General features: G+C 51.5%; 4 protein-coding genes across 4 annotated transcripts; 2 read left to right on the top strand and 2 right to left on the bottom strand.

Moving 5' to 3' along the window:
- Nucleotides 1–1,182: 1,182 nt before the first annotated feature.
- On the top strand, nucleotides 1,183–3,754 carry N7481_003741 (DUF3824 domain-containing protein; the record flags this gene model as incomplete). Its single annotated transcript, XM_057262960.1, has 3 exons — nucleotides 1,183–3,007; nucleotides 3,067–3,309; nucleotides 3,453–3,754. The coding sequence occupies 3 exons, from the start codon at nucleotides 1,183–1,185 to the stop codon at nucleotides 3,752–3,754; spliced, it is 2,370 nt and encodes a 789-aa protein (XP_057124621.1).
- A 587-nt stretch (nucleotides 3,755–4,341) lies between these two features.
- Nucleotides 4,342–5,471, bottom strand: N7481_003742 (uncharacterized protein; the record flags this gene model as incomplete). Its single annotated transcript, XM_057262961.1, has 3 exons — nucleotides 4,342–4,490; nucleotides 4,728–5,253; nucleotides 5,328–5,471. 3 exons carry the CDS (start codon nucleotides 5,469–5,471, stop codon nucleotides 4,342–4,344), a joined length of 819 nt encoding a protein of 272 aa, XP_057124622.1.
- Nucleotides 5,472–7,081: 1,610 nt separating this feature from the next.
- N7481_003743 (uncharacterized protein) lies at nucleotides 7,082–7,480 on the top strand (the record flags this gene model as incomplete). The annotated part of the gene is made up of 1 exon (XM_057262962.1): nucleotides 7,082–7,480. The coding sequence occupies one exon, from the start codon at nucleotides 7,082–7,084 to the stop codon at nucleotides 7,478–7,480; it is 399 nt and encodes a 132-aa protein (XP_057124623.1).
- A 1,741-nt stretch (nucleotides 7,481–9,221) lies between these two features.
- Nucleotides 9,222–11,894, bottom strand: N7481_003744 (putative phospholipid metabolism enzyme regulator; the record flags this gene model as incomplete). The annotated part of the gene is made up of 1 exon (XM_057262963.1): nucleotides 9,222–11,894. One exon carries the CDS (start codon nucleotides 11,892–11,894, stop codon nucleotides 9,222–9,224), a length of 2,673 nt encoding a protein of 890 aa, XP_057124624.1.
- Nucleotides 11,895–12,708: the final 814 nt, after the last annotated feature.

The following is a 12,708-nucleotide window of genomic DNA, read 5'->3' on the forward strand; positions in this document are numbered from 1 at the left end:
TCGCCCGTTGCCCATCAGGGACAGGGCTGGACAAACTTGATTGCTAACCGGCCGAGGCGGTTGCATAGCGGCAGATATCCGTCCCTGTGTACAACATGGCCAAGGGGCAGGACTCGAAAGGCAGGTGTCGCAGTGTCGCAGTGTCGCAGCCTTTCAACCATTCCACCCCGAGCCCCGAGGTTGTGGCAAAGGCCAAGGTCAAGGCCAAGGTCAGTGGGGAAGAGAGGCGCAGTGCAGCGCCCTGTTTTGTTGCAGGTTGCGCCCGGCTTGCAGCAAGTTCTATAAGGCGATCGAGTCAAAGTGCTTTCACACATGTATGGATGTATGGATGTCTGCATTGATGTAGATGGGTTCCACTGTACCAAAGACTGGGCAGGGCATCCATGGGCGCGAACGGGAGCGAACCAGACGGGGCATGTGTAGAAAGTAAACAAATCCAGAGAGTCGTTGATTCAGATGTCAGCCATTGCAGACCGATAGTTCGCCACAAAGTGAGTAGGCAAAACAGTGGGTATGTGAGGATATACTCGGTGTGGTGGTTGAGGGTTGAGGGTGAAGGTGAAGGTGAAGTAGAAGGAGCCTCACGTGGCGCTTCGCTTCTTTGCCTCTTTCACTTTCACCTTCACCTCTACCATCTTTTCTTTACCCTGAACCTCCATCACTCATCACTCTTAACTCGACTCAATCCTTTCTTCTTCCTTCATCTCATCTGATTCCTCTCCTCTCTTGCTCCTCCCTCTTTTGCTCACTCCACTCCTCCATCTGCTACTGCTAGCTCTGCCGATCTGAGAGCCTCACAGTTTCAGGCATCAGCCCAACCCGACTCAACGGCTCTACGCCCCTGACGACTGTTGAACTGCCTGAATCGTCTCCATCGTCTCCTCTCATTCCTTCCATTGCCTTCTGGAAATCCCCAATCGGATTCCGCCTGGGTTTCCCCCTCAGACACTAGTCGATCACAGCCTCTTGCACAACCCCACTTCCCTGCGCCCCCCCCAAATTCTGTGCAGTGCAGTACAGTGCTGTGCAGAGTGCATCCTGCCTCCCGTGCCCCTCTGTCTCTGACATCTGTGGCCCCTCCTCCACCTTCATCCTTTTTTTCCTTCCTTATCTCCCCTCTTCCCCTCCATTCCCTTTCCCGTCTCCCCTCATTCCTATATCTTCCTCCGAATCCCGAGTACAATGTCGTACTACCGAGATGGAGGCCACGACGACCGCCCCGTCACTATCAAACGTTACGTCATTCCATCAGACGAACGAGAAGAGCGTCGCGAGTTCTCCATGAGTCGTGACGATCCTTACAACGAGCGAGAGCTCGTCATCCGTCGCAAGACCGAGTCGGACGAGCCTTTGTCCGTTCGGCGCTATGAGCGTGATGTTGAATACGACCCGCCCGCTCGCCGCTACGAATACAGCGAGAGAGACTACTATGAGCGTGAGTACCCAGATCCCTACACACATCGCCACATCTCCCGGTCCGCAGAGCTGCTTCGTGCACCGGTTCCCAACCCGGCCCCTACTATCATCATTCACGATCAGCCAATAATCGTTCATTCAGCCCGCAATGTTTACGCCAGCCCCCGCGAATCCGAGTACGATGTGGTCCGCCGATCGGACGCCGAAGAGGACCCCTATTATTATCAACATCGCCGACGGGTTCGTGAATATGATGACCGTCCTCGTCGAGAGTTGAGCCCCGGTGACTCGATCTCGCAGGCAAGCCGCCGCCACAGTGACCGTGACCGTGATTACAGTAGTGATGACAGCATGGTCTATGTCCGCAAGGAAACCCGCAACTACGAAGATGAAAATGGTCACCACCACAAACGCCATTTGGCAGAAGGTGCTCTTGTTGGTGCCGCCGGTGCCGAGTTCTTTCGCAGTCGCCGTAAGCGCGATGGTGAGGATGTTAGCCATGGCTTGAGCCACGCCGCTAAGACGGCCGGTGCTGGTGCCCTGGGTGCTGTGGCTGTCAATGCTGCAGGCCATGTCCGAGATTACTACCGAAGCAAGAGCCGCAGCCGTCATCGTGCAAGCTCTTTCGATGACGATCGATCTCACCGCTATAGTCACCATAGCCATCACAGCAGCCGTGGCCGTCATGGTCGCAGTCGCAGCCGCAGCCGTTCTCACTCTCGCTCACGGGCCAAGACCCTCATGGAACTCGGTCTCGGTGCTGCTGCCGTTGCTGCCGGTGTCGCTGCCCTACGCAACAACAAGGCCAACAAAGAAAAAGATGGCAGTGACCGTAAGAGTCGCTCCCGCACTCGCTCCCGCTCTCGTGGCCGCGCACTCAGCTCCACTCGCTCTGAGAAGGGAGGCGATGACGCTCAAAGCGAGTCCAAGCGTCGCCAGCATATGGCCAGTGCAGGTCTCGCCGGTGCTGCGATCGCTGGTCTGGTTGAACATCACCGCAGCAAATCTCGTTCACGCAAAGGAGAGCGCTCTCAGAGCCGGCTGCGAAAAGCCCTTCCTATTCTGGCTGCCGGTGCCGGTACCGCCGCTGCGACCGGCTTCTATGAAAAGAAGAAGGCTGAAAAGGAAGGCAAAGACCCGGTTAGCCGTGAGCGACGCCGATCTCGCACCAGATCCCGCAGCCGCCATGGATCTGAGGTCTATCCCGACCCTTCCCGTGATTCTGCAGGCCTGATTGAGTATGGAAGCAACCCGGTTGCTGGTAGCATTCCCGCAGAGCACTACTATGGTCAACCCGCCAGCCCTGGGGCTTACTACTCCGATGGCCAGGACGCCTATGGTGCTCGGCGCCACAGCCGCAGCCGCAGCCGCGGCGCAGGACGCTATAGTTCGTCAGGCTCGGACCGGGACGACCGTCGTGGCAAGGACAAGAAGCACCGCAGTCGCTCGCGTGAAATCGCCTCTGCAGCCCTAGGTGCAACCGGTCTCGGATACGCCGCGCACCGATTCAACCAACATCGGGACCGCAAGAATTCCGAGAAAGAGGGTAGAAGTCGCAGTCGGAGTCGGAGTCGTAGCCGCAGCCGGACGCGTGAGTTTATGATTTGGTTTTCAATCCTAATGACAATGTTACTAACCACTGTTTACCAGGCCATAACGACGACATCCACCGTGACCCCTATGAGGAGGCCTATGACCCAGAGCCATACCCGCCTGCGTCGGCTGCTCCACCCGCGGGCTACTACCCGAACAACAACTACTTTCCCCCACCCCCAGGTGGCTCGACCCCTAACCTGAACGCGACTCCCCAACCCTACAACCCGTCAGACTATCCCCCACCTCCAGGTGCTGCGCCCCCACCCCAGCCATACAGCTATGGGGCCGCGGGGCCGGGTCCAGAGACGTACGCCCCCGACCGCGGAGAGCAGAAGACAATGTGAGTAGTTCAAGCTCAACCCCCCAGCATGCGCACGATGGTGTGTTCGTCCATTGCAAACCATCCCGTCTTGCTCATATACACGACTAACACATAGCAGGTCTAGAGCGATCCGCCCCGATACCCAGCGGCAACGCATCTTCTAAGTCCGTTGCCTTCAATTTAAAGGGATATGAGTCGGATGACAGCGATTCCACAGTCAACAATGATTCCTATCATGACTCTCATCAACGCCATAAGTCCTCCCACTCTCGCTCCAGGTCCTCTCCAGATGAGTCAGACTCCACAATCGATCTCCCCGACCGCTTCGACTCAAAAGGCCGTCTTATCAAGGAGAAGAGTGACAGCTCGACCGAGAAACTAGAGGACTTTTTGAACAAAGTCACCAAGGTCTTGTTCTAGTTTTTTCCTCTCTTGCTTCGGCCTCGCTGGCCATTCGGCTTGACTTGTTCTCCTCTATATCTACATGGTTGGTCTGCACTTAATTCTGGAGATTTTGTGTGTTTGGTTGGGGTTTGTTGCTCTTGCGCTTGATGCGCAGGCTTTTCTCCATCCTTTCGCCCCGTCCTCTTTTCTCGCAAGCAGCCACTGTACTTTCTTATGCCCGTCTATGTCTATGGATTTCCTGCTATTGTTTTGATGTTCTTGATTCTCACTTGATGACTTATGCCCGCGCGATATGATGATGATTCATGACTGTATTTCCATTTGATAGTTTTCAATACCTTTTTTGTATACTCCTGCGTGCGTAGGGTTTGTTCAGTCAGCCGAGAACGTATCAACGTAAATGATAACGATCTCCAATCTGCCCAGGCGGTTACATTACGAAAATCCTGCCTGTTAAACAAAGTGACCAGCAGAGTCTTCGTTCTGGATAGAAGCCACGGCTTTACTGTGGCCACCAAGGGACACTTCCATGGGATTTCCAAGCTATTCAGAATAGTATCAAATCAAATGTGTCGAGACAGTACAAGTAAAAAACACATATTTCACATATGAGTCTTCTTCTCAGAACCTAGAGGCTGTCGACTGGCAACATTCGGATCAGCCTCCTGGTAGGCCTCGAAAAGCCATCTCTCATCAAAGGGCTCAGTCTTATCAACAAATCTCAAATCCGTCGCGAGTCTAACAGCTTGTTCTGGGCTCTCGTTCCGAGCGCTTAGAAAATCGTGTTAGGGCGAAGAATTACATTCTAAAAAAGGGAAAGTACTCACCTTGCATGAATCATAAATGGACTATGAAATACCATATCCCAGCCTCATACGGCGCTACAAGCCACCATCGGCTCCAAAACTTGCCAAATATAGCCGCATTCCGATCCAAAAAGCCATCAGTTATCATATTCTTATCGAAAGCAGAGAGACGAGATCCTTACTCTTCTCAGAAAAGTCTGCTTCAAATCTCTTCCCTATCTCGACCGAATTCTCAAGATGCATCAACCCCCCACCCGTCAGAGCGCAGTCGTTGAGTGGAATCCATGCTGTAGCTGAGGTAGGTGGTCCTGCTAGTAGATAGATCTGGTCATAATGAACTGGTGTAGTCTCGCCACCTGGAACATTGCACTGGGGTAAGGTTCGTTTCAATAGCATGGGATCTTGGAACTGAGCGAGTTTTTCAACAAAAGATTCCAGTGATACTGCCATGTTGGACTTAAACTTGGAATAAAAGTCGGCAACATGTGCTGTGAGAGTCTTTTCGACACATATTCCTTCATATTTGAGTCCATTGGCAACGCGAATTGCGCCAGGTAGCAGGAGTTGTCTCCAGTCCTCGCCGGAAAAGATCCCCTCGCGAGGGTTCGTTCCTTGCTTGAGGATCCCTGAATCGCCATTTTCGGTCATGAACCTAAAGTATTGCTCTCGCATGCCCAGAACCTTTTCTTTATCGAGGATGTCTTTCATCTGAACCAAAAAAAGGTAGTCAGCATATGAAATCTGCTCGTGCATTTGGGGCATCTGAGTCCTTTCTGTCATACCCATAGATAGCCGTCTTCCTCGTAGCGCCTACGAAGCTCTTCAATGGGAAGATCCGGACTTGAAGACTTCATAAGGCCTATTTCCGGGAGAACATCCCCATTGCTAGCCTTTGAATTGTCCAAGTCTTGGTCTGCAAAAACCATCGGTGAATGTTGCAAGGCTGTAGTTGCCATCTTGCCTCTTAGAAGGACTCGAAAGTTCGAAACGAGATAAGTTAAATGGATTACTAACTTGGAGAAGACTCGGAGATAGTAAGAGAGTCCCACAGATCGATACCGCGATCAATCTAATGACCAACTAAGTTATAAATGTTACGATATATTGTTCAACCCCGCATCTGACGGCTATAGATTGAGGTCCGGAAATGCTTATTCGGAGATATGGCTGAGTTCGGAAATGGTCGAACATCGGAATGCCATATAGGTAGTATGATTGTTATCCCCATTTTTTGTTTCACTCGACTTTGGGCTTGAGGTGTTGAGGATTTCCTTGGCGGTCGTCTACGCGTAAATATATGCGAAATTCGCCGTCATTGATATCAAATTCCATTTACGTACTCGGCTCCGCGTCGTTCATCAGGAATATCCTGGGATCTCCGAGTACATTATTTCCACGGTTACCAACAACGTCATGTTCCAAATTCCTTCGATGGAGGTTTCCCTTGCTTTCTTTTATCTCTGCTTTTCTTTCTGTGATTTGAGCACGGTGATCCATATTTGGCATGCCAGCCTAGGCCTTCATCTACGTAGACTTGAGAAACTTCAAGTTCTGGCCAGTGAGTGTGACCTACCACAAGATCAAAATACACAAGACCCAAATCTTTTCAAGAAACCATCATCTGGCGGCTTTGGAACACAATAAGCACAAAGGAAATTCAAACATAATATGGCCTGTGCATGTTCAGTGCCAGACAGCAGAGAAGCTGTTTTATCTTTGTGGTACACATCGTTCTGAAAATTCCGTTTCTGTGGGATTGAATCACATGTTTGATACATTTGAATGCCCTTGCACGCCATACTAGTACTAGTAGATATCTGTCTAGTCAGGCGGTGTTCACGTGTGGATGTGACCGCTGTGCCTCCTTCCGCTTCCGCTCTCACTTCCTCTTGTTCTTCAACCATCACTCTTCACCGTCGTATCTTCTTCCTTCCAGATCATATTTTAGGAAATTTACCCTTCGTCCTTCTTCATCGCCATCTCTTCTCACGCCACATCTTGCGTGTTTTTGGGCTTTCATCTATTTGCATCATCTTCATATACCTCACATCAAATCACCTCAGACTTGTCTGAATATGAACCCAGAGTCAAGACGCGTCAAAAAGGAAGAAGCCTCTTCAGGCTAAAGCAAGGTTCGGTCAGTGGATTTGTCCATTCTTTTCATGTGAGGAACTACAAAAACATCAGCGAGAGGTGTACAGACTCAACTAACCAGCACAGTGACTCTGCACCAGCACCTCAAATACCAAACTGGCATGCAGCACGCCAAACATCCTGAATAGTGTAGCCCAAGAAGCTTCTTGCGCTTCTTTTGCTGCACTATTCGGGATGCCTGGCGAGTTTCTCCTTCCCTTCTTTGTTCGTGGATCTACAACTTGGGAAACGAGGCCGCCGATGTCTGCAGTGCCCTGCATTTGGTCGGTCAAATCAACCAAGTACCAGCAGTACATCTCGAGACTTGGTATGTCGGGTCTTCAGTCCCTTTTTGTGCTCTTTTCTAACCTTTTTGCAGATCAGAGCCCTGATCCAAAATGACATGTTCGACGCCCGTGTGCTGATTGAGTGCGTTCGATCCCATTTCGACCACGATACGGATGGGAATCCGGCCCATGGCGAGGCTTTCACCCAATTCTTGTTCGACAAAGTGCTCTCCCTGCTGAAGGGTTTTCGGCTGCCGATCTTCACTCGCCGACGAGAGTGCAAGCAGATGGGCAAGACTGAGTATACTTACCCCGAGGCAGAATGGGAGCGAAACATCGCGGAGGAGTCCCCCCTCGGCGCCACATACTTGAACTACCTATTCAAAAACCGCCTGGTCTGCGCCTTTGGGGTCATCGGCGTCATGGAAGTGCTGAGACCGGTTGAAAGCTGCATGATCTCTACGGCCATCCCGTCATGTCGACGCCCTTTCAACCCATACCCTGGCTCCTGTTAAGCCTCGTGTTCCACGGCTTCCATATACATACTGGAACTCCACTCCGCCCATGAGGTTCTGAAGATAGCCAAGTCGAGCACATCGGGCACCGGCAATATCAACATGTGGGACAGGATCATGGAACAGTCTAAAGATGAGGTGATCGATGAGCGCGAGAGAATGAAATCACCGAGCTCAAAGAGGAGAACACTGACCTCAATGCGGTGTAGCCGATGCCGAAGATAAGAAGCTTTGCCAAAGAGACAGAGGAGTATAAAAGACTACGACGGGAAAGAGCCAAAGCCAGAGAGAAAAACGTGACAACGAAACAAAGGAAGATCCGCAAAGAAAGACAAGCAGCATAGTACAGGGCCAAAAGGGATGCGGAAACAGAGGATCAAGCAAATCTCTATCCGGGGAAGAACTGCAGAAGAAGTGGTATGAGAACCGAACTGACGACAGAAGGAAAGATATCGAGCCATTGTGGGCGTCGCTTCGCATCGAACAGAGGCAGAAACAGAGGAGCAAAAGGGAAAGGAATGCAGCAAGATGGATCAATTGTCATTCCTGCCCCAGGAAGGCCTTTCAATTATATATGGTACCTTCCAAGGTTCTTTGTCCGACTAGTGCACTCTGAAAAGAACCTTGGAATGGAAACTGCTATTCTTGATACCGATGAAGTGAGGTTACTGGGATTGTGTCGAAAAAAAGAGAATACCAGACGAATGGAACGTATAAGAATGTCCATGGATGACAGATGAGGGAAATATGAGGAAGTTGAAGGGCAAGAGAAGAGCTTTAAAGCGATCATTGAGAGATAGGCCCTGGGAACTATTACCTACTAGCAACTTTTTAAATCCATTCAAGTCACAGTACTACTACTAGAATGAACCATGTATTCTACTAGTACTAGTAGGAAGTGTGCTATTTACTACTTAGTACCAGTTCTCTTCAATCTGAAACTGGCATGAATGCTACCCTCTCCAACCATCAACCGAAAAGCCACTGCAAGACTCCGAAATCTAAACATCTATGAATAATGTAGAAGATAGTCGACCATTGAGTACAGTATAATATAATATAATATAAATACAAGGTATCAGTACCTAACAAGGGAAAAAGGGTGTGTGGCAGACGTGCCAGAACAGAATGTTACCATTCCAAACTAGGTAGTTCAGTAGAATAGAATAGAACAAACTCCATTCCACTCCACCGGAACCCGACCCAGGCAATCAATTAATGAATCAATAGTTGTCAACTCATTTCTGTACAGGATGTGATAAGCCGAAAGGGGGACGTAGAAAAGGGGTGGTTCGTAATTCGTAGTATTTCCTGCACCGCTAGTCTTGACGCATCTCTAAGCAGTAGTGGAACGATGAGATAAAATCAAAGCAATAAAAGTCATTGCGAATGGGTATACAGCGGGGAGAAAGCAAGGGGAAGGAGGAAGGGATATAAGATAGCTCAGCCCAGCCCAGCCCAGCCCAGCCAAGCCAACCATGCGTTTGGTGATGCCTAATTAACAAAGGCGGTTTTTTCCCCCTCGTATCACGTCACGTCGCGTCTCTTCTCATTACATGGGGATCAAATAGTAATAGAAGAATAAAAAAAAGGGGGGTGGCAGAGGAGGGGAGTGAAAAAAATGGTGGTTCAAAAATGGTGGCTGTCGTAAGTAGTGGACATAATTCTATCGCTAAAGTATCGAAGACGAAAGAGAGAAGGAAAGAAAGGAAAGGAAAGGAAGGAAAGGAGAGAAAAAGGATTATGCCGTAAACTGTCGTGTCGAAAATCCCGATCGTGGCTCGGGGTGGGCAACGGTGTCCAAAAGGCGGACTGAGGTAGATGGGACTCTCTTGATGAAGGAGACATGAGCGGTCTCATTGCTTGGAGGCGTGGTGTCTGGATCATCATCACCATTTCCATCACCGCCATCTTCATCTGGGACCACTTTGACGCGGGAACTGATGGGCGCAGAGTAATAACGAGAGCTTAGCGGGAGCTGATATTTGACTACACCACGCACGATGAGTTCAAATGGATGCTGGAGTACTCGTTCCCAACGCTCTGTGCCGCCTTCCTCTGTCTTGTTGCCAGGACGTGGGAGGCGGATCTGTCCCTTTGATGTGGATGGTAGATTTTCCCATGGAGATGCGTCAAAGGAAAGAGGCGAGTCAAAGCGGAAAACACGGCCAAGTAGCATCGTTTGCTGGTCTCCCTCGGGATCGGAGATAGGGTCCGTACCATGATCAACGCCATCTTCTGCGTGAGGCTTTGAGTTCTGACGAGACTCCGCCTCCCGAACACAATCCATATTTCCTAGACATCGGACAATCTGCGACAAGTGCCAGCGACGCTGGCTTTGCTTCACCCGCGGGAAGTGATCAAGTTCATCGGAGTCATGGTCGCGCCAAAGTTTGTCGGTACCAACATATCGACTCCTGGCAAAGATGTTGACATCCGTGTCGTCAATTGTCACCGGGAATATATTAGGATTCATCGCTTGAACGTTTAGATCCAGCATGATTTCCTGCTCTGATGCGAGCACGTTTTGGATCGCGAGGACTTTGACATCTTGAAGAGTCTTGGTCGCGGAAAGCACAAATGTAGTGGCCCCACCAGCGATAATCATCAAAAGGAAGAGTATTATAGCACATGAACCATATCGTGTCAGACACCCACGCTGCCGTCGCATATATTCCATCTGTCGCAAACTCGCGCTATTTGGCCTGCGACTGGCGCCATGACCGCGGCTTCGAGGAACTCGAGCATTGCCAACCAGTGGTGTACGTTCATCATCAGCGCCTTCAGCATCGAAGTCGAACATTTCGTTTGACTTTTTGGAGCTACCCATCGTTTTATAGTTGGGCGAAGATCGAGCATTACTATTTCGCGAGTGCCGATATCCGCTTCCAATAAAGTGTCGTGGTGATTTGAGTTGAGACTGTTGCGGCGAGAGCGTAGAGTCGTTGTCGAAGAGTGATGGTAATACACCATTGCGTCCATGACGTCCAATGTTGTGGCGCGGGGTGACAGATCCACTGCCATCGACTCGAGAGGGATTCCGGCTCCCATCCTGCTCGGCCATCTCACCATCCAAGCTGGGGTTGAATGGGTTTGGATTGTTGGTGAATTTCATGCTCCGCTTACCGGTGACGCTGTGAGAACCATCCCGCAGGCCTCGTGCGCGACCAGCCAGCTGGTCTACTTGGCTTGCCATGGAAGTGGCACTGGGTGTCCGAGAGTGGTAACGGGATTGTCGAGCGGGGAATGGATCTGGTGGATTTGATTCATAAACAAAGGTTTCATCAGAGTCAGAAACGTCAGCTTCATCCACCGCGCTGGCCACCTTCGCCTCGAAGATATCAGCTTTGGTAGAGGCAGGGCCGGTGGTCAAATGATTCGGTCGTCGATGATTCTTTTTCTTCTCTTTGCGAGGCCGAATTGTTTCTGTTGAGGGCTTCATGCGCAAAGTGCCAGGTTCCGCACGGCTAGCGCTGCCTCGCTCGCCAGCGCCAACCCCCAAAGACACTTGTGGTATGGAGCTGACAGTCTCGGTCTCAACGATCATATTGCGAACTGACCCATCGGCCGGTTTCCCACGGGCTCCAGCGCTAAGTGAAGTGGTGGAGCGTTTTGGCATGATGGTTGCGGCGGGCTTTGGGGTTCCAGCAGCATTTGGCCGGCATTCTTCCTTGGGATCTGAGCTGCGATTGCCACCGCTATCGCTTCCACTTTCTGTATTTTGTTTTGCGGCTCTAGGTGTCGGATCCTCATCGATTGTGTGTAACCGAGAGTCGTCCGGGGTGACCGGCTTAGTGATCGTGTCACTCGATGGAGTAGACGGATTACTGGCCATCTCCTGGACTGTTTCCAAGGATGGGCCTTGTCCACTGACGCCCCTCGTGACCGCACGGGGAGTGCTTCGGTCCACTGTTCCCTGTTCTTCTGATGGCGGCAAGGAGGCTCTCTTGTGGGAGGTATTCGGTGGAGTAGACTCCTGCTCCGTGCGACGATTCCCCGCCCATGATGGCATATTGGACTTTTCCGGACTGAGAACATTGGCTGGTGGTTCGAAAGCAGGAGGAGAGAGAAGGGGTGTGTTTCCTGGTAGCGATTGCGCGCGCTGGCCTGATGACGTGGACGCAGGTATTGGTAAGGCTGACGGCAGACCGTTTGAGGACCTCGCCGGGCTACTTCGTTCTTGACTAGTTCGCCGTGATTGGGAGTGCGCTCGGCTTGCGGTAGTAGTGTTGGAGTAGGAGGAATTGACGGCGCGAGAGGAGAATCGGACCGGAGAGGACTCGCGAGAGGAAACGGCGGAGTTGGGGGCGGACGGAGAGTAAGAGGTGGTGTTGGAAGGACTAGGTGAGAGTTTAGGCATTTGGGCCATGGCCTGGGCGTGTGATTTAACTGTCGGGCGCGGCGGTTCCTTCATGTCGCCCTCGTTGGCCGACCGATGCGCGGGATCCGATGCCACCTCCGCATTGTTGGCCCCCCCCGGAGTGTCCAGAGACACCGTTGAGGTAAGGCGGCCTCTCGGACTCCGCAGTCATGGTCTCCTATCGAGTCAGATTACGCTGACGCGATGCAGACAAGTCAGGAGACCCGAGAGGAAGCCGGACAGTTGGGCAGGAATGAAGTCCGGAAAGGGAATCGAAAAAGCAAGGTGCGAGGCAGGACAGGGAGGGCTCGACGGTGAAGAAATGAGTTGTCGCAGCAAATCAACGACGGATGAGTAAATGGCAGCGATCGAGCGAGGTATGTTGCGCAGAAAACGGGTCGTTACACAGGTGACGGTACAGCAGGGCGAATAGCCGAAGTCCACATGCTGATGTAAAAAAAAAAGGCCAAGAACGATGGGGGGGGGGAGCGTTTGCTGCAGGCGCTCGCAGGGGTATGCGTGTGTGGTGTGGAAGAGGAAGAGGTGAAGTGTTTGTTTGAAGAGAGGTCTCTGAAAGACGATCGGACGATCAAGCACAACACACAGGGCTAGTGATCACAGGCTGATGCTTTGTCTCCGGGGGACACAGGCACACGAAGAACGTCTAGAACGCAGCCGACGAAAAAAGAAGGACTGTGGTTGGCGGAATTGGGGGGATGATGGAGACCGCCGATCCGGCTCAACGTTTGGGCTTGACTTGTTTTTCGCCCATGAAATGAGGAGATGTGGCGTCCGTCCGGTTAGGGTGCTAGGGTGCCGAAGTGCAGTGCGCCTGCAGAGATGTCGGTGACCAGAAGCCAGAGACTAG

Source organism: Penicillium waksmanii, assembly GCF_028829765.1.
Source record: "Penicillium waksmanii strain IBT 27052 chromosome Unknown utg000004l:1.0-5674109.0:1.0-5678898.0, whole genome shotgun sequence".
Lineage (NCBI taxonomy): Eukaryota > Fungi > Ascomycota > Eurotiomycetes > Eurotiales > Aspergillaceae > Penicillium > Penicillium waksmanii.